Here is a 22,653-nt window from a genome sequence, read left to right on the forward strand (position 1 = left end):
TTTTCGACCATCATAGTTACGGCAGCGACAATCCTGCTCTGTAGATGGCGCACTATATACCATTTCAGAAGGCGTGCAGCTCCCCTGGTCGATCTGTCGTCGTCAGTGTCACCTGAAAAAGGGATTATAAAGTATCACGGCGTTCGATGGGACGTTTATGTAAACGTCATTTTCGATACTTTCTACCAGTGTCCAGTCTCCCCTGTCGCGCAGGAATTGTAAACAAAGGCCTGTCACCCGTCCGTCACTACGGGAGTGATGGTGTAAACAAAGTGCAAAACTGCAAAAAGAAAGGGCGTTTCGCAGCCATCTTGAATCGCATTTTTCACGAAATTTTTCGCCATGGAGGAAGCTCTGCCGGAAGTGTAATTATTTATTGTTTTCTTGTTTTGAAAATCATTGTAACGAGTCTGTGTATTTGTGTTTTGCAGTCCCTGTCACGATCCAACTCAGTTCTGTCGGTTGTGCTTCTCACAGAACAGCATACACTGGGTCATTCGGACGTTCGGGACCGAAGTGGATCTGCCCTTCGTCAACACTATCGGCGAGTGTTTGGGCATATGGTTGAGCCTGGAGGAGGATTTTCCGTACGCAGTATGCCGGCTGTGCACCATACGCCTGGAAGGCATCATAGAGTATCGAGAGATCGTTCGGCGCTGCGATGCCGCACTGAAGGCCAAACGCAAGGCGGATCCCGCTGCCATGGTGCTGTTCTACGATTACCCGGAGGATAAGGTGTTCATCAATGGACCGGAAAAGCCGGGAATTTTTCCGGACGACCCTGGTGAGCCTGCTGTGGTTTTAAATTGGGCTGAACTTGAGTTGGGACATTATTTAGAGCTTTTCAGTGGAATGTCTTCACTTGTCATGAGACGAATCAGTGCTTGATTTTAAATTTATAGATACGTATTTCGACCTCAGTGTCTCATAAATCAAGTCAAGTGCAATACTGAAGACGGCCTTACTGTTGAGGTCAAAATACGTATCACTAAAGTTACAATCAAGTGGAATTAAATGGGAGAGTACTAATTCGTGTCGTGACAAAGATGTATTCATACTAGCTTTACTCATAGGATAAGCACGATAAGTCTAAATTCCAACTGTTCATGAATCTAAATCATTTATTGTAGATTTTCAAGCAGCAATGATCCAGCCAGAAGTGTCACTGAAGGAAAGCAAGAGCGGAGAATCAATGGGAGCTTCAGGTGTTGCGTTGACTCGAATGAGTCAAGCTGAAAAGCAGTCGGCACTACGAAGGTAAGTGTCAATCATTATGTCTGTTTGTCTGTGTATATTATACTATCGACAGACATATGATTTCTGTACAGTGATACACGTACCATGTTGTACGCGTACAGCAGCAGGATGACACACATATTTTTTACCAGAGGCATTCCACGGGGGCATGTCAGTCGATCCTGAGCGACCATTTCGAAAATATTTGAAACTCTGCACAGTTTTTCAATTTCATCTAAATCGTCATTTTTCGATATCAAATCTTCATATTGAGTCACGACTAACTTTTCAAAAGGGTGTAAGTGAAAATGGTTCAAAAATATTTAAAAAGCTGCACAGCAAAAACGGAATGTTCGATTATTATGATTTTTTCAGCAAAGTTAGACAACTAAATGGTGATTCTTAAGAAAATGTGCACAGTAAAAAAAAAAATTTTTTGCCTTTAAAAATATAATTTTTGTCACAAAAACTCAAATATCTCAAAACCCTATCTTTTTTCGAACGTAATTTTTTTAGGGAAAACGGTCCATTATATTAGCTATCTACCATTAAAATTTGGTGATGGTAAACTAATAAACAAAAAAGTTATGACATTTCAAACATTTCACAATTTTCACATTTAGTGAAAAAAAAATTTTTTCTGTGTAAGTTATTTCGAGAATTGCAGTTTGATGCAGATTTTATTGTTAAGGGACGTGATTTAAACAAGTTGTTTTCATGATATTTTGATTTAATTATTCATAGCATCTATAAGAAACTTAGATACGATCCAGTGTTGTGATCAAAAGTATTGATAGTGTCATAATTTTCATTGCACGTGACTGGCGAAAAATTCTTTTAATAGTGTTGAAACCTGTTGATAATAACGTTGATAGAAACATATCAGAAATGTTATTGTTAAGACAAAAGCTGCAAAATCAAAGATTTATATACACGTGTACGTCTATAGTTTACCTGCAAAAAATATACCTCTTAGAGAATAGACTTTATGATCGGGAGGAAACGGGTATCTTCAACAACAACAAATGCATGATAGGTACATACCATGACAATGCTCACGAAAAAGCAAAAAATTACTACTACTAAGGTTGTTAAAGATCTTATAGTAATTTTTTCTTCAGTCAAGCAAATGACACCAAACTAGTCAGTAAAAACTTAAAAGTGATTTTGTTTATTGAAATATTACGAACAACATGAGTAGCCGCTTTCTCAACTGTTGTAGGCCGTTTGATGGAAAAAAGTGTTCAAAAGAGTTACGAAATCTCACCGAAAGCACCATAGATAAACTGAAAGCGACTGGTTATGCTCCAATGTCCACATTGAATACAAATTTACGCATTTGCACGTCCTGCCGTCTAAACGTTGACAAAAGAGCAATCTGTATATCATCGGTTGAGCAGAGCGCAGGAAGTTCGAAAACGACAGCAACTGAGGAATTGCCAGATGTATCGACAACAACTGAGGAATTACCAGAAGTATTAAGTGCTGAGAGCCTTGCCACCGTACCATCAGCGAAATCTGTTTCAACAAATCAATCGGAAGATGAGTGTATCCAAAAGGTCAACATCGAACGCTTTAACGAGGGCATAGCTGGGATAAAAGTGACTCCGATTAAATGGAGTAAGATGGACTACGTTTATTACCCGGAGAAAAAATACCGTGAAATAAACGAAGCTGTACAAAGAAACCTCTTCAAATTAGGACCTGATGATGTGGAAAATACAGACTACGATGAGGTAATTATAAATATGAAGGAAAGGTTCTCGAATGCAGCCACGACAAGGAAAGAAAAATTATTGATTTTGTCGATGCTGCCAAGTTCGTGGTCTATTCAGGATGCCATTGATGAGTTCAAAACCAATAGAAATACAGTAAAAGAGGCAAAACAATTGAAGAATAACTGTCTTTCAACCAAAAATACTAGGTCTAGTACTGCATTAACAGATGAGACAAAAGAAATAGTAGTTCAATATTTTGAAGATGATGAAGTAAGTCGAGCTATGCCTGGTCAAAAGATTATGTATCAGTAAAAAAGATGGAAAGCGTCAAGCAATCCAAAAACGATTAATGATGACGACTTTGAAAGAAGCGTACACACGCATCAAGGAAATTCACGATAATATTAAAATAGGTTTTTCCTCATTTGCAAGCCTTCGGCCAAGGCAATGTAAGCTTCTTTCCAATTCAGGAACACATAATGTGTGTGTGTGCACAACCCATGAGAATATTAATCTTATTTTACATAGTTTGAAAAGAATCAATTTAACAAAGGATATTAAAATGTTAACTGGTAGTCTTTTGTGTGAAAATAAAACATCAAATTGCTATCTACGATCTTGTTCGGATTGTCCAGATTCTTCATCATTGGAAAATACTTTATTCGCTGAGTTTGAAGAAAAATATATTGATCAGTTATCATTTGAGCAATGGGTGACCACGGATAGGTGTGACATAGAAACTATTGTAAAACCTGTAGATGAGTTTGTGTCATATTTTTGCTTGAAATTAGAAAGTTTAATCCCTCACGATTTCATTAAAACAGAACAATCCAGCTTTTTAAAAATACGAAAAATACATTACAAAATGGTGAATTTTTAGTCATTTGTGATTTTTCTGAAAATTACAGCTTTGTATTGCAAGATGAAGTGCAGTCCCATCACTGGAACGTACAACAAGCTACAATTCATCCATTCGTTATTTATTTTAATGGAAGTACGCAAATTGAACACTTAAGTTTTATTATAATTTCCGAAGATTTAAGACACGATTCAGTATCCGTAAACTTGTTCATTGAAAAATGATTAACTTTTTACGCGTTGATAAGCATAAAGAAGTCAAAAGATATATTTCATGTCTGATGGAGCAGCGTCGCAGTACAAAAATCGTAAGAATTTTTCGAGCCTATGTCAATTTAAATCAATGTACGGAATTGATGCAGAATGGCATTTTTTGCTACATCACATGGCAAAGGTCCTTGTGATGCTATTGGAGGAACAATAAAGCGCATGGCCACAAGAGCAAGTTTAGCCAAAGAACGTGAGCATCCAATTAAAACTGCGAAAGAACTTTTTGGTTGGGCAAATCGTAGAAAAGAAAAAGATTTAACCAAATTATCATTTTGTTTTACTACTACTGAAGAGTACGAAATAAAGGCTTCAGAGCTCAGCGAGCAATTTAATAACGCGAAAACGATCCAAGGAACCCAAAAATTTCACTGTTTCATTCCATTGTCGGAAAATAAAATTAAAGCAAAACTATACTCAAACTGTGCTGATAATAATTCAAAAGTGTTCGATATTTTTAAAAAATTGAATAAAAATAAATAAAAATAAGTATTAATAAACTGTTTTCATGATATCATAACCCATACCAAAATTCAAACCCAAAACTCTTAGAGTTTCTATAACAACATTGTGTAACTGCCACATTTAATTTAATACTTAGGATAATATTAATTCATTTTTATTTATTTATACATATAATATTTATACATATAATATACATAATATCGATGAATACATAAATATGGAATATCATACAAACAACTTGTTTAACTCACGCAAGGCCCTTAACAATAAAATCAGCATCAAACTGCGATTCTTGAAAAAAAAAATACACGGAAATTTTTTTGTGGTTACGATATGTGAAAATTGTTAAATTTTTTAAATGTCATAACTTTTTGGTTTATTAGTTTACCAGCACCAAATTTTTATGGTAGATAGCTAATATAATGGACCGTTTTCCCTAAAAAATCACGTTCGAAAAAAGATAGGGTTTTGAGATATTTGAGTTTTGTGACAAAATGATATTTTTAAAGGCAAAAAAATTTTTTACTGTGCACATTTTCTTAAGAATCACCATTTTGTTGTCTAACTTTGCTGAAAAAATCATAACAATCGAACATTCCGTTTTTGCTGTGCAGCTTTTTAAATATTTTTGAACCATTTTCACATACACCCTTTTGAAAAGTTAGTCGTGACTCAATATGAAGATTTGATATCGAAAAATGACGATTTAGATGAAATTGAAAAACTGTGCAAAGTTTCAACTCAATAGAAAATCATGAATTAAAAATTTTCTTAAATTTTGATGCTGTTGCTTGGAATCGCTCACCATTCGCTGTGTTACTATTGTATTATCTGCGTTACATACAGATTTTTCTTACAAAATAATAAAAATTTATTTTCCATGACCTGTAAATATATTAATAAAATGTAAATACATACTTCGTTAAAATCCGGCCTTTTGCTGATTATTTAAAACATTTTTATTGTTGTTCAAAACACACTTGGTGAATATTCGATTGATGTAAAGAAACACTACTATCTGTAAAATTGCTAAAAAGTTAATTTGTCCTTATCAAAATTATTTTACCAATATGTACAGCTTTTTTATGATTATTGGGATGGACAAAAATCGCAAAACCCCTATTTACGCCTAAAAAAACTTCTATAAAAAACGGTTCCCGCTAAAATCGTGGAAATTCTTCAATATGCAAAATTTTCATAACTAGTCTACCAGGCATTGTCCGTTGTCTTACAAAATATGTAAGTATTTATTATTATATTCTTTATTATCGTGATCTCAAAAAAAAAAAATGTAAGTGTACAATCTGAACAATCACTGTGAATTTTTCATTCTTCGGATTTTGAAGGCGTTTTCCTGACTTTGTAGATCTTTGCTGATTTAAGGATACTCCAAAAGGATTTCTCACATTTTCTGATATCTCATTTTCTTAGATTCTAGAGCTTCAATTGGATCATTGCCATGACCTTAACTTTACAGAATATCTTCAGACACGTTTAACTCCGTAAATCAAACAAGTTCTTAATATTGCCACATTCTTTAAATCCTCCCGGGTAATCAAATACAGCAACCGTTCGCTAACTGGGCTAAAACACCAGCCCAGTTAACGAAAGCCGCTTTTTAACTGGGCTGACGAGGGAACTCGCGATGCATTGTTGTGATCGTCTTTTACATGAAGCTTGAAGAATATACCATTTAGAATCCCCTCGTCACCGAGTCTTTGTTGTTGTTTTTTTGACGGATAACTGCTTTTTAACTGGGCTTTGGCCCAGTTAGCGAACGCCCAGCTAAAAAACAGTCCAGTTAAAAGGCGCCCAGTTAGCGAACTGTTGCTGTACTTCAAATTTCTTAGATTCCTGCGTTATTCAGAGTTTGACAAATATTTTGAATTTTCGTTGATTTTTCAGTACATATACGGAAATGGCGAAATGGCCTAGATCCTCAAAAATATTTAAACCTCCATTCTCCAAGTTCAGTAGACCCTCTAGAGTGTCCCAGATTTCTTTTTTCGGCTGGTTTTTCGGATCTGGATCAATTTTTTTAATCCAATTTCTTACCAATACCATAGCTTATCCAGAATTTACAGATTCATCATGTGGTAATGCGGGACATTTTCCGGGCAATTCGGATCAGTGATGGGAAATGTCAAAAAAATGTCATGGGATTGCTATTACTAATGTGCTAATATTTTTTTTCAAAAGTTATTTACATTTTGGATTTTTTGATTGACATGTAATGCTTAAAGGATCCTATAACTTTGTCAAACAGATCATTGTTCTAAATATAAAGTGCAAGACATGATAACTAAATTAAAAAAACGTCACGAAATGTCATGACATTAATGTCATTTGATACTAATTCGGCTCTCACGCCGTTAATTTCAGATTAAGAGCAATGACCAATTAGAAAAGTTTTAGGATCTTTTAAGGGCTACATTTTTATATAAAACATACAATTGTAAATAACTTGTGAAAAAAGTTATTAACATATCAGTCCCATGACATTGATATGACATTTCCCGTCACGGATTCGGATCAAGCAGGCTGAATCCAGGACAGTTCTGCATAATCCGAGAAGTCTGGACACTTTATGTTAAAACTAGTAGAAGGATTGATGGAGATATCTGTGCTGTTAAGTATTACTTACATAAATCAATTTTCTAATTCTTTTTGATCGATAATCGAATATAAAACACTTAAGAAGTGTTCTTGTAGGTGATGAAATATTCATTTAATTGTTAGGAAATAATTAGTTCAAATATAAATAGAAAATATGTTGACGTTTCCTTTTTATAAGAAATATTTACAAGAAACTAAGAAAAAAGATCAGCGTTCCACACTCGTCTGAAAACCAGAATTCGAAAAAGCTGATAACGGCAAAAGAAAATCATTTAAGGTCATCAATTATAACCAAGACAAACAGTTACAATATTTTTATAAATAGGGACACGACAGTTATTTCCGTCCATCGTCATAGGGGCTAAAACCATCGAAAGCAACATCCATTTGCTAGAGCTCCACTATAGCAGAACGTATCTCCTGAGCTTAAGATTTGATACGAATGAGTTTGTCAAAAAAGTGTCTCTTTCATTGGTTTTCGAGACTATGACGAAAAGACGAAAATACCTGCCTTAACCCTATATGCCTACTGAACGAATCATTTAGTAAATTTAGTGAAATGATGTGGCATATAAATTTCTAAAATAATAGTTTGATTTAAAATGGAATATAAAATCATATCGCCGACGAACACGTTAATTGGTCACTTTCATATTCCAACAAGAAAAAAGACATTTTTCTTATTATGTTTTAACGTCAATGATGGGCAGTGACCGCAACCAGATGGCGCCATTGTTTGCGTTACTAGCATTGCTTGCATTTAAATTTGCTTTGCACTGTACCTGTAACGTTGTATACAACGGGCGCAGAGCAGGGTACGTATCAGCGTAGAATCATCATTGCTTGGGTAATACCACCGTGATTCTGGGTGACAGATATATGATTTTAAGTTGTACAGTGATTTTCGCATCATATATCTGTCACAAGTATTAGACTAGCCCAGGGTTGTATGGGGTGAAAAGTAGAAGGTTGTACCCGAGACACAACCGCAAAATCAACGTAGAATAACGTATTATACTTGTGACAGATATATGATGCGAAAATCACTGTACAGCATAAAATCATATATCTGTCACCCAGAATCACAGTGGTATTACCCAAGCAATGATGATTCTACGCTGATACGTACCCTCCTCTGCGCCCGTTGTATTCAACGTTACAGGTACAGCGCAAAGCAAATTTGAATGCTAGCAATGCTAGTAACGCATACAATGGCGCCACCTGGTTGCGGTCACTACCAATTATTGACGTTAAAACATAATAAGAAAAATGTTTTTTTTTTCTTGTTGGAATATGAAAGCGACCAATGAACGTTTACGTCGGCGATATATTTGTATATTCCATTTTTATTTAAATTACTTTATTTTACAAATGTATATGCTACTTCATATCACTAAATTTACTAAATGATTTGTTCAGTAGGCATATATTTATAAAAATATTGTAAATGTTTGTCCTGATTATACTTGATGACCTTAAATCATTTTCTTTTGCCATTATCAGCTTTTGAAATTCTGAGTTTGAGACAAGTTTGGAACGCTGATCTTTTTTCTTAGTTTGTTGTAATTTATTATAAAAAGGAAACGTCAACATATTTTCTATTTATATCTGAACTAATTATTTCCGAACAACTAAACAACAACGTGACGAAATAACGTACATGAACACTGCTTAAGTGTTTTATATTTAATTATCTATCAAAAAGATATTAGACGATTTTTTTCGTAAGTAATACTTAACAGAACAGATAAATCCAACAATCCTTTTACTAATTTTAACATTTAGTGTCCAGACGTCTCGGATTATGCAGGACAGTCCCGGACTCAGCCTGCTTGACCCGAATTTCCCGGAGAATGTCCTGCATTCCCACATGATGAATCTGTAAATTCTGGATACGCTATGGAATTCGTAAAAATTTGATTTTAAAAAATGGTCCAGATCCGAAAAAGCAGAAGCAAAAAAATCTTGGGACACTCTGGAGGGTCTACTAAATTTGGAGAATGGAGGTTTACATAATTTTGAGAACCTAGGACATTTCCGTATATGTACTGAAAAATCAACAAAAGTTGAAATAATGTGTCAAACTCTGAATAACGAAATCTAAGGAATCTGAAGTATTTGATTACCCGGGAGGGTTTAAAGAATGTGGGAATATTAAGAATTTGTATGATTTACGGAGATAAACGTATCTGAAGATATTCTGTAAAGTTGAGATCATGACAATGATCCAATCGAAGCTCTAGTATCTTAAAACATGGGATATCAGAAAATGTAAGAAATCATTTTGGAGTAAGCTTAAATCTGCAAAGATCTACAAATCTACAAAGTCAGGAAAACGCCTTCAAAATCCGAGGAATGCGAAAACGCACAGTGATTGTTCTGACTGAACACATATATTTTGTAAGACAACGAACAATGCCTGGTAGACTGGTGAGGAATATTTTGCATATCGAAGAGTTTCCACGATTGGAGTGGGAATCGAACCCTCACCTCATAACAACACAATACACTCAGACGGTCGCTGATAGCACAGCCACGAGGTCTAGATTATAAAAAAATAACATTTAAAAAATATTTGAAAAATCCCAAGATTATAGGATATTTTTTTTATATCGATTTTATATGAAAATGAGCAGTTAGTATTCACTGGTTGTTGTAAATTGAGGAAAGAAAAGATTCTTTTCTTTTTAGGAAATTTAGGCGTTTTAGGCGAAGTGATATTTTTGGGCGTAAATAGGGATTTTGCGTTTTTTTGTCAATCCCAATAATCATAAAAAAGCGGTACATATTGGTGAAATAATTTTGATTATGACAAATTTACTTTGTTAGCAATTTTACAGATCGTAGTGTTTCTTTACATAAATCGAAAATTCACCAAGTGTGTTTCGAACAACAATAAAAATGTTAAAAATAATCACCAAAAGGCCGGATTTTACCGAAATATTTATTTAATATATTTAAAGACTATGTAAAAATGGTAAATGCATTTTTATTATTTTGTTAGAAAATCTATATGTAACGCAGATAATACGATAGTAACAAAGCGAATGGTGAAAAAATATGTGTGTCATCCTGCTGCTGTACGCTTACAACATGGTACGTGTATCACTGTACAGAAATCATATGTCTGTCGATAGTATTAGAGTGCAGCGACTCAGAACAGTAAATATAGGTTTCTTGCCTTTAATTATTTGTCGATTTTATTTTTCATATTTATCAATTCACGCGCCAGATGACTAATAGCCGAAATGTAGGCAATTAACTGCGTATAACAAGTTTTCAACAGTGCCTGATAAAATTCATTTTTCAATAGTTTAGCGCCTTTACTCAATTGCTTTTAATAGTTGTGCAAAATCTTAAAGAGTTTGTCGATCGATTGATATAAACACCATCAAAATCTGTTTGAAGATGCCTGAGTTATTAGCGCGTACTTCCTGACCACTTTTCGTGACAGTCTCAAATTTGATTCTGCAAAATGACCCCTTAATGTTTTCCCGAAGGACGTACTCTACAGCCAAAAAAATCTGCACGTTGTTTCCACCTGAAAAAGTACGTAGATCTTTTCCACCTGAAATTCACGTAACTTTTACCTGATTTTTCGATAGAATTTTCATTCTACGTGAAAATCAGGTAAGTTCTACCTGAGTTTTGGACAGAGTTCACCGGACACGTAAGTTTCACCTGAATTTTCGGAAGCATTTGCAGTTACGTGTGCACGTAAAATGTACCTGAAAATTCAGGTGGAAACAACGTTTAGATTATTTGGAGTGTACTTCAAAAAAGTTGTCGTATTCTACGGCACACCACCTATAATAGGATTGTGCCTGTTGCTGGCAAAATCAACCTCTTAAATATTCAGCTCAATCGCTTGTTGCATAAGCTGGTGCATTTGATTTTAGGGATGATCCATTGATTACGTAACGCAAAAATTGTGCATTTTCAACCCCCCCTCCCCCTATGTCACACTTTTTGTATGAAGCATCTAAAAATTATGTATGGGTCGTCACACTTCAACCAACCCCCCCTCCCCCCTCTAAGCGTTACGTAATTTGTGGACGCACCCTTATGTTTGTTAAGGAAAAATAGGTCTACTAGGTTTGAAGTGGGGGAAGCCCATACGGCGTAAAGCCATTTGGCATAATGCTATTTGGCATAAAGACCATTTAGAATAACGACCATTTGGCATAATTTGTTGGGTACCTCGAGGCCATTTGGCATAATCGTTGAAAAGATGTATCAAATGCAATGGCATTCGTTAAACTTCTTTGAGGGCATCACTGAAATGTGCAGTGCAACATAGTAGCCTGAATTTGTGTGTGCTATCTTTCGCGCCACGAGCAGCAATGTTGCCTGTTGATGAGTTATGCAATTAGCTCCAGAAAACCACGGTATAGATTAAATTCGATTACTAATTATTGGGACGATTAATCAACATGCGGTTTTCGTTGAGTGAAGGCTGTTGAGTATCCCTTTTAGCTATGTAGGTTTTCTTTTAAACTGCGCTTAATGGGAAAATGTCATTAACCGTATAACGAAAAAATAAATTTCCCCATACTAATTTGCATGCAAACTTGAAACGGCTTGTGCTAAATCAGTTTTAATCCAATTATTTTATTTATTCAGACTAAGGCCGAAGTGGCCTGTGCGGTATATAAGAGTCTTCTCCATTCGGCTCGGTCCATGGCTACACGTCGCCAACCACGCAGTCTACGGAGGGTCCGCAAGTCATCTTCCACCTGATCGATCCACCTTGCCCGCTGCGCACCTCGCCTTCTTGTGCCCGTCGGATCGTTGTCGAGAACCATTTTCACCGGGTTACTGTCCGACATTCTGGCTACGTGCCCGGCCCATCGCACCCTACGTGCCCGGCCCATCGCACCCTACGTGTCGTCCGATTTTCGCGGTGTGAACGATGGATGGTTCTCCCAACAGCTGATGCAATTCGTGGTTCATTCGCCTCCTCCACGTACCGTCCGCCATCTGCACCCCACCATAGATGGTACGCAGCACTTTCCTTTCGAAAACTCCAAGTGCGCGTTGGTCCTCCACGAGCATCGTCCAGGTCTCGTGTCCGTAAAGGACTACCGGTCTAATTAGCGTTTTGTAGATTGTCAGTTTGGTACGGCGGCGAACTCTATTCGATCGGAGCGTCTTGCGGAGTCCAAAGTACGTACGATTTCCAGCCACTATGCGTCTCCGAATTTCTCTGCTGGTGTCATTTTCGGCAGTCACCAGTGAGCCCAAGTACACAAATTCTTCTACCACCTCGATTTCGTCACCACCGATGCAAACTCGCGGTGGGTGGCTCACATTGTCTTCTCTTGAACCTCTGCCTATCATGTACTTCGTCTTCGACGTGTTGATGACTAGTCCGATCCGCTTAGCTTCCCTCTTCAGTCTGATGTAGGCTTCCTCCATCTTCTCAAAGTTACGTGCCATAATATCTATGTCGTCGGCGAAACCAAATAGCTGGACGGACTTATTGAAAATTGTACCGCTCGTGTTAATCCCTGCTCTTCGTATTACTCCTTCCAAAGCGATGTTGAATAGCAAACACGAAAGACCATCACCTTGCCGTAACCCTCTGCGGGTTTCGAAGGGACTCGAGAATGCCCCTGAAACTCGAACTACGCACATCACCCGATCCATCGTCGCTTTGATCAACCGTGTCAGTTTATCCGGAAAACCGTGTTCGTGCATTAGCTGCCATAGCTGGTCCCGATCGATTGTATCATATGCGGCTTTGAAGTCGATGAATAGATGATGTGTGGGCACGTTGTATTCGCGGCATTTCTGCAGTACTTGGCGAATGGCGAACACCTGGTCCGTGGTGGAGCGTTCGCCCATAAAACCCGCCTGGTACTGCCCCACGAACTCCCTTGCAGTTGGTGCTAGTCGACGGCATAAAATTTGGGAGAGTACCTTGTAGGCGGCGTTCAGCAATGTGATTGCGCGGTAGTTGCTACAATCCAGCTTATCGCCCTTTTGTAGATGGGACACACGACACCTTCCATCCACTCCTGCGGCAAAACTTCCTCCTCCCAAATCTTGGTAATGACCCAGTGCAGCGCTCTAGCCAGTGCCTCACCACCGTGTTTAAATAGCTCTCCTGGTAGTTGGTCAACCCCAGGGCTTTGTTGTTCTTCAGCCGGCCAATCTCCTCCTGGATTTCCTGGAGATCCGGAGCCGGTAGAATTATGTCCTGCGCGCGTTCTCCCAGGTCCATCACCATACCGCCATCTTCGTCTGCCACATCGCCATTCAGGTGTTCTTCGTAGTGCTGCCGCCACCTTTGGATCACCTCACGCTCGTTCGTAAGAAGGTTCCCGTTTATGTCCTTACACATATCAGGCTGTGGCACGTGGCCCTTACGTGAACGGTTTAACTTCTCATAGAACTTTCGTGTGTTGTTAGCGCGGTACAGTTGCTCCGTTTCTTCACGGTCTCGATCTTCCTGCTGGCGCTTTTCCTCCGGAAAATCGAGTTTTGTCTGTTCCGCGCCTGTTTATATCGTGCCTCGTTCGCCCTCGTGCGGTGTTGCAGCAATCTCGCCCATGCTGCATTCTTCTCTTCCACTAACTGCTCACATTCGCCGTCATACCAGTCGTTTCTCTGATCCGGGGGCACCGTGCCTAGTGCAGCGGTTGCGGTGCTACCAATGGCGGATCGAATATCTCTCCAGCCATCTTCAAGAGACGCTGCGCCTAGCTGCTCTTCCGTTGGAAGTGCCACTTCCAGCTGCTGCGCGTATTCTTGGGCTACCCGACTAGAAGGTCATATCAAAATTATATCATCCTATGTTATTATGTTACACTAAATTTTTATAACAAAATTTGTTAGAAACATGGTGCAGGATGTTGTTAAAATATCTAAATTTCTATCAAAAACTACACTACTGGAAACAAAAAACTATCAAATTTTTTTACAATTTTATCATAAAAATAACATATTTTGTTAGAAATTTATAACAGAATCAGATACAAAATATTGTTTCTGTGCAGTTGGAATTTTTACAGGTCGTGATAGGTCTCCAGATTGTGATCAACAATCATAGTTTTTTGTTTTTGTTTGAATAAGAATATTTTTCGAGCACATGAAATTAACAACATTACAAATAAGGCAACCTTTTCAAATTATATCAGCGTTGTGATATCTATGGCTGGAAGACTTTGCTACATCTATTTTAATTGCCTACTATTGGGCAATTCTGTGTTAAGCATTTTTCAAATCATATTATGATATAATCCTGTTACAGCATTTGAAAGATAATGGCTACTGAGAACAAAATTGTATCAAAATAAGTTATAAATATCACAATATGTTAAAATTGTGTTCAATTTTTGTTATGCTCTTCTAGTCGGGTAGTCTACCGTCTTGTAGCCGCCCAATGTTAAGCCGCGGCGTCCGACTTCGACGCGTGTTGTACACCGTCGAGAGTTTTGAGCGCAGGCATACTGCAACGAGGTAGTGGTCGGATTCAATATTCGCACTGCGGTAAGTGCGGACATTCGTGATGTCGGAGAAGAATTTACCGTCGATTAGAACGTGATCGATTTGGTTTTCCGTTTCTTGGTTAGGTGATCTCCATGTGGCCTTGTGGATATTTTTGCGGGGAAAGAAGGTGCTTCGGACTACCATTCCGCGGGAGGCTGCGAAGTTTATGCATCGTTGGCCGTTGTCATTCGATACGGTGTGCAGACTATCCGGTCCGATGACCGGTCTATACATTTCCTCCCTTCCTACCTGTGCGTTCATGTCACCGATGACGATTTTAACGTCCCGCAGTGGGCATCCATCGTATGTCTGCTCCAGCTGTGCGTAGAACGCTTCTTTCTCGTCGTCGGGTCTCCCTTCGTGTGGGCAGTGCACGTTGATGATGCTATAGTTGAAGAAACGGCCTTTAATCCTCAGCTTGCACATCCTTGCGTTGATTGGCTGCCACCCAATCACGCGTTGGCGCATCTTACCCAGCACTATGAAGCCGGTTCCCAGCTCGTTGGTGGTGCCACAGCTTTGGTAGAAGGTAGCCGCTCGATGCCCGCTTTTCCACACTTTCTGTCCTGTCCAGCAAATCTCCTGCAGCGCCACGACGTCGAAGTTGCGGGGATGTAATTCATCGTAGATCATCCTGTCGCAACCAGCGAAACCTAGCGACTTGCAATTCCATGTTCCAAGCTTCCAATCGTGATCCTGTATTCGTCGCCCAAGCAATTGCCGATTATATCGAGTCGCATTATCTCTTATATTGTTCGTAATGATTGGTTTTCTAGGCGGCTTATTGGGCCTGCGCAAACCTCCTGTCTCGTCGGAGGGCCGTCGTGTCAGGGCTGTTTAGCGTCCCACCTAACACCAGGACTTGGGCTTGTGCGCTTTGAGCGGCACACGGTCGCTTTGGTGGGGCCTACTTGCGGATACATGCAGCTTTTTATAGAGGTTTAACAGGGCCCACTGTCAAACCCCACCACATCCTAGGCAAGCCCCACAACTCGCAGATGGCCTGGGGAGGGATCGTCAAGCCCTTGGACATAGTCCCTGCTGCCCTGCTGCCCTTTAATCCAAATGAGCTCTAATTTTCAGAGGACACTCAGAACATGGTAAAGAATCAGATGAGCACTGTGGAGCAAAATCGATTTTTTGAACCACCCTACTGTCCATATACCACGTGGACTTTTTAGGGGGGAGGGGGAGTATGACGAATGTCCGCGGCTCATACAAATTTTTGAAATATATGAACAATTGTTCACGCTGGGGGAGGGGGGTATCTGGAACTGACCAAAACCTGTCCACGTGGTATATGGACAGTAGGGCAGTTCAAATTTCAAAAATGTTCGAAAATTCCAACTCCCATGTGTCTATTAGCATCATTTTGGTAATATATGAGTCCTGGCAAAATTTCAGGCAATTCGGTGGCCATTTAGGGGTGGCGCGAAGTCAATTTACGTTTATATGGAAATTTGTATGGGAGAAACTTAAAATTTATTCAAGTCTTCCTACAACTGACTATTTGTGATTAATTCAAATAAACATCCCCAACATCCCTTTTTGGAATCTATATAAAGGTAGCCTCACACCTCGGGAATTTGGTTCGCGGATTTTTTCCCCATGCATTTTTGCATATGCGATGTTTTCGGAATTTGGACACGGAAAATCAAAATCCCGGCCCCATTTAAAATACACGGGGCTCAAAATCCGCTGGAAAATTTTCCCGAGGTGTGAGGCAGCCTTAAATGAGACCTCCGGATAACACATTAGTTATGAGTGGATTGAACTGCTCTATTGACAGTGTGAATATGATATAAATAAATGGCTAAAATGGTGTAATTAGCCTCAACGTAGCAGTGGAAATATAAATTAAAATTAATGAGTTATCCACTGGTTGAGCTCAAATAGATTCCAAAAATGGAGGTTGGGATGTTTATTTGAATTCATCACAAATAGACAGTTGTAGGGAGACTTGAATAAATTTTAAGTTTCTCCCATACAAATTTCCATATAAACGTAAATTGACTTCGCGCCACCCCTAAATGGCCACCGAATTGCCTGAAATTTTGCCAGGACTCCTATATTACCAAAATGATGCTAATAGACACATGGGAGTTGGAATTTTCTAACATTTTTGAAATTTGAACTGCCCTAATGGACAGCCCCTAATTTCCATTTTTAGAAGTATGTATTTACCTGGAATAAGGCAAAAGAGTAGATGACTCTTTCTTTAAAAGTATGCATTTGCCCGAAAAAAGGCGAAAGAGTAGATGACTCATTTTTTTAAAGTACGCATTTGCCCGGGATAATGCAAAAGAGCAGATGACTCCTTCTTTAGAAGTATACATTTTCCCGGAAAAGGCAAGAGAGTAGATGACCCCTTCTTTTAAAAGTACGCATTTGCTTGGAATAAGGCAAAAGAGTAGATGACTCCCTAATTAAAAGTATGCTTTTGCCCGGAATAAGGCAAAAGAGTCGATGACTCATTCCTTAAAAGTACGCATTTGCCCGGGATGAAGATGACTTCTTCTTTAAAAGTACACATTTGTCCGAAATAAGGCAATAGAGTGGATGATTCCTTCTTTAAAAGTATGCATTTGCCCAAAAAAAAGGCAAAAGAATAGATGACTCCTTTAAAAGTATGCATTTGCCCGGAAAAAGGCAAAAGAGTATATGACCCCTTCAAAAGTACGCCTTTTCCGAAAGAAGGCAGAAGACTAGATGATCAATTTTTCAAAAGATCGCAACGAGAAAGAATTCTAATGAGTAGATTAAAGTACACATTTGGACAAAAAAAAACTTTAAAAATTACATTTTTCAGAAATAAGGCAAATTAGCACATTATTTCTTCATTTAAATTAAATTTTACCCGGAATTAGCTTCTGCCTAGAGTTTCTAGAATTCTTTTAATTTGTATGCCGAATGGTCGTTATGCCAAATGGCCCTAAAATTATTATGACTATTTTTCTTTATTATGCCAAACGGTCGTTATGCCAAAAGGCCCCTGGCCATTCAACTTGTTTATGCCCAATGGCATTATGCCAAACGGCATTATGCCATTTGGGGTAGCCCCGTTTGAAGTATAACGAATTGATGAATGTTTTATTATAACAATTCATCATGGCTATCTATGGTACAATTATTCGACAGTTACTATCATAACATTTCCCTTTAAGCATGAATCATTGTACACTGGAGTCGCTTTTAAGCGACTTTTTTACGCTGTTTTTGGGATTCATTTCATTTATTTAGTCTACATCTAAACAGATAACACTGAATCAACAATTTGACGCCACAATACACGGTTCGAGACCGCATCTCTCCATCCTCGAATACGCCCCACGCTCGCCAAGTCGTTTTGCACCTGGTCTGCCCATCTCGCTCGCTGCGCTCCACGCCGTCTCGTACCTGCCGGATCGGAAGCGAACACCATAGGAAGGTATCCCCGTCTATCGTAACACTGCTTCCCAGGCGGGCCCTGTCGCGCTCGGTTCCGCTCACAAGCATGTACTTTGTCTTTGACGCATTCACCACCAGTCCAACTTTTGTTAATTCACGTTTCAGGCGGGTGTACAACACCTTTGCAAATGTTCGGCCGACAATGTCCATGTCATCCCCGAAACAAATAAATTGACTGGATCTGTTGAAAATCGTTCCCCGGCTGTTACACCCGGCTCTCCGCATGACACCTTCTAGCGCAATGTTGAACAACAGGCGCGAAAATCCGTCACCTTGTCTTAGTCCCCGGCGCGATTCGAACGAACTGGAGGGTTCGCCCGAAATCTTCACACAGTTTTGCACACCATCCACCGTTGCTTTGATCAGTCTGGTAAGCTTCACAGGAAAGCTGTTCTCGTCCATAATTTTCCATAGCTCTACGCGGTTATACTGTCGTATGCCGCCTTGAAATCAACGAACAGATGGATCGTTGGGACCTGGTATTCACGGCATTTTTTAAGGATTTGCCGTACAGTAAAGATCTGGTCCGTTGTCGAGCGGCCGTCAACGAAGCCGGCTTGATAACTTCCCACGAACTCATTCACTAATGGTGACAGACGTCAGAAGATGATCTGGGATATCACTTTGTAGGCGGCATTAAGGATGGTGATCGCTCGAAAGTTCTCATACTCCAGCCTGTCGCCTTTCTTGTTGATGGGGCATATAACCCCTCCTCCTCCGGTAGCTGTTCAGTTTCCCAGACTCTGACTATGTTTGTGCAGGCACGTGGCTAGCTTTTCCGAACCCATCTTGATGAGCTCAGCTTCGATACCATCCTTACCAGCTGCTTTATGGGTCTTTAGCTGTTGTATGGCATCCTTAACTTCTCTCAAGGTGGGGGCTGGTTGGCTTCCATCGTCCGCTGAACTGACGTACGCATCTCCTCCGCTGCCTTGACTTTCACTGCCTGTACTCTCAGCGCCATTCAAATGTTCCTCGTAGTGCTGCTTCCACCTTTCGATCACCACACGTTCGTCCGTCAAGATGCTCCCATCCTTATCCCGGCACATTTCGGCTCGCGGCACGAAGCCTTTGCTGGATGCGTTGAGCTTCTGATAGAACTTGCGTGTATCTTGAGAACGGCACAGCTGTTCCATCTCCTCGCACTCCGCTTCTTCCAGGCGGCGTTTCTTCTCCTGAAAAAGGCGGGTCTGCTGTCTCCGCTTCCGTCTATAGCGTTCCACGTTCTGCCGGGTACCTTGCTGCAGCGCGACCGCCCGCGCTGCGTCCTTCTCCTCCAGAATCTGTCTGCACTCTTCGTCGAACCAATCGTTCCGTCGACTTCGACCCATATACCCGACGTTGTTCTCCGCTGCGTCGTTAATGGCTGCTTTGACTGTATTCCAGCAGTCCTCAAGAGGGGCCCCATCGAGCTCACCCTCTTCCGGCAACGCTGCCTCGAGATGCTGCGCGTATGCAGTGGCGACATCAGGTTGCTTCAGTCGCTCTAGGTCGTACCGCGGCGGTCGTCGGTACCGAACATTGTTGATGACGGATAGTTTTGGGCGCAGTTTAACCATCACCAGATAGTGGTCAGAGTCGATGTTTGCGCCACGATATGTCCTGACGTCGATAATGTTGGAGAAGTGCCGTCCATCAATCAGAACGTGGTCGATTTGTGATTCTGTCTGCAGTGGTGATCTCCAGGTGAACCGATACGGGAGGCTGTGTTGGAAGTAGGTGCTGCGAATGGACATATTCTTGGAGGCGGCGAAATCAATTAGTCGTAGGCCGTTTTCGTTCGTCAGCCGGTGAGCGCTGAACTTTCCAATAGTCGGTCTAAACTCCTCCTCTTGGCCAACCTGAGCGTTCAAATCTCCTATCGTGGCTTGGGCAGCTGTCGTACTCACGTTCCAGCTGCGCGTAGAATGCGTCCTTATCATCATCAGTGCTTCCGGAGTGTGGGCTATGGACGTTGATTATGCTGAAGTTGAAGAACCGGCCTTTGATCCTCAACCTGCACATTCTTTCATTGATCGGCCACCACCCGATCACGCGCCTTTGCATATCGCCCATCACTATGAAAGCTGTTCCCAGCTCGTGTGTGTTGCCGCAGCTCTGGTAGATGGTATGCTTACCTCTAAACGTTCGCACCATTGATCCCTTCCAACAAACCTCCTGCAGCGCTACGATGCCGAATCCAAGGTCCTTGAGCACATCGGCGAGTATGCGTGTGCTCCCGATGAAGTTGAGAGATTTGCAGTTCCACGAACCGAGTTTCCAATCGCTAGTCCCTTTTCGTCGCAGTGGTCTTCGTCGATGGTTCCAGTCCATACTCTCTTGTTGATTGTTCGTTGCTTATGATTTTTTAAAGGCTGGCTTGCAGGGCCTGACACCAAACCCCCTAAATTTCCGGAGGACCATGGTGCACAGTTTCACTTAGAGTCCCTTGCTGGCACTCGGACGATGATCAGCCGCCCCTAACATGAAGAACAGACGCTGTTGTGAGCTGATCCTGACATGGAGAACAGACGCTCAATAAGATTTGCACCTCCGGAGAGAAGCAAACCCCCCCTTCCCTGTCAGCATACGACCATAGTTCCCACCGGGGTTGGTTACCCGATCTTCCCTAAGGTTGCTCGCATCCCGGCCAGCACCGCGGGGAGGTAGGGATAGGAGTTGCTGGGTAAGAGGCTAAGGACCGCGAGATGGGGTCTATTTTATTCCTTCAGGTACGCGAAGTACCAATGGTACGCTTTACCCAGCATTTGGCACCAATACATTACCAGTTTTCTACTTCCATGTCTATAGTTGCTAAATGGAACAAACTCATTGTTGATGATAGAAATTGCAATGCTGATAAAAGAAAGGTTGACCTGTTAGTTTAATATTAAATTTACTGAGTTTGTTGTAAAAGCTGTTATAGTTAGTGAATACCAATCATTGAAGGAAGAGCATACAAATGTATACCATTTGAGTTGTACCCGTGTTTTAGTGTAATTATTCATTATTTTTATCTTTCAATTTGGCCAATGTCTTAGTCTGCCAAGAATATGTATTTTCCGCTATTTATTTTCGAATCTGATTGGCCCATAATTAAAAGAATTTTTTTATTCTTCCCTCAGTTATATGGACTCGTACGTTAAGTGGACAACGGATATTTCCACCAAGAAAGATGACGATGAAGCTACAGTAGTTGCCCCGGAATCCCTGGAACACGACGATCTGTCAGAGTTGAGCGTCCTCTGCGAGAAGTACGTCAACCCAGACCGACGAACTCCGCCGCCCCTGAAGAAGCAAATTCAGCTCAGTCGGTACACATGTTGCTTCTGTCAGCTGACGTTCCGAACAAAACAAAACCTGAACGGCCACAAGTTTGCTGTCCACCGTTCCCAGAAAAACACTACCGAATGCACGGAATGCCGACAGATTTTCCCGTCTCCTGCTCACCTGAGACAACATATGCTCCGGCACAGAACCGATCTTTACATCACCTGCGAGACATGTGGCATGCAGTTCATGACAAACAATGAACTCCAATCGCACCTAAAAAATAATGGCTGCCGTTTGATGACGTTCGGTAAGTGCGAATACTGTGACAGGACCTTCTCTCGGCGGGGACGCTACATCTTCCATCTCAAAAATCTTCATCCAGATAAACCGATCCCCGAATATAAAGAATTGCCCCCAAAGCGAAATAAATCCGCCAAGCCCACAAATAGCTGGGAGGGAGAAAAGAAAGGTCGTTACGTAGTCATGCTGGAACCGCTCTCAGAAGGAGCAACTGACGCCAACGAAACAGTCACAGACAATCCCAAACTGGTTTGCATCGTATGCTACGAGAAATTCCTTGACCTAGAGGCCTACGACAGCCATCTGCCACAATGCTTCATACAAGATGAGGACAATGAAACGACTTCCGGTTCACAACGAACCCCACCGCCACCGTACGAGCTATGCGACTGTAACGCCTGTACGGAGATATTCGAGGCGATCGATCCCTTCGTCGAGCACCTGCGAAACCACGAGACACCGCTGCTAATCAAACCACACGATTGCTGTCAGTGCAGCGGGCAGGAGCCCAAGTTCCTGATGTATCCGAACAGCCCTTCTTCGATTCTTGGCGAATAGTTGCTGACGGTCGCGTAGATTTTAGAAGTTCTCATGTGATTGATGTCGAGTTCATTTTGTGCATCTCTTTATCATAATTCTCAACGTTAGTGTATTTTTAGTCGTAGTGTCATGAATCATTCAGATTGAATGTAGATTTGGCAGAGCCGAAGGTATGTCAGGTAAGGGCACCCTTATTTAATTAAACTGATTTTTGTTTATTTCTCATAATAAACAAGTAGCACAATTCCGTCGGATTTTAGCGCACTTTTGAACTTGACATAGAGAACCTCCCTGGGTATTACAGCAGAGAATTCACATTGAATTAGGTACATTGCTTATGATTATATTCCGCCGTCCCATCCTTGCTGTGTGAGTGGCATACCATTAATCAACGCGCCAATGCACACCTGTGTTAACACCATCAATTTTTTAAATTGTGACAAACCAAAGGAACATTATA

General features: G+C 40.6%; 1 protein-coding gene across 2 annotated transcripts; it reads left to right on the plus strand.

Moving 5' to 3' along the window:
• The first annotated feature begins 117 nt into the window (after positions 1-117).
• Positions 118-22,447, plus strand: LOC134225928 (zinc finger protein 26-like). 2 transcript variants are annotated; one of them, XM_062706382.1, is made up of 4 exons: positions 118-365; positions 432-784; positions 1,143-1,257; positions 21,206-22,447. In XM_062706382.1, the coding sequence occupies exons 1-4, from the start codon at positions 343-345 to the stop codon at positions 22,209-22,211; spliced, it is 1,497 nt and encodes a 498-aa protein (XP_062562366.1). In that variant the 5' UTR covers positions 118-342; the 3' UTR covers positions 22,212-22,447. The 2 variants fall into 2 exon arrangements, with proteins under 2 accessions (XP_062562366.1, XP_062562359.1); XM_062706375.1 differs by having other exon boundaries at positions 122-365; positions 1,131-1,257.
• The last annotated feature ends 206 nt before the right edge of the window (positions 22,448-22,653 follow it).

Source organism: Armigeres subalbatus, chromosome 1, assembly GCF_024139115.2.
Source record: "Armigeres subalbatus isolate Guangzhou_Male chromosome 1, GZ_Asu_2, whole genome shotgun sequence".
NCBI classification, from domain to species: domain Eukaryota; kingdom Metazoa; phylum Arthropoda; class Insecta; order Diptera; family Culicidae; genus Armigeres; species Armigeres subalbatus.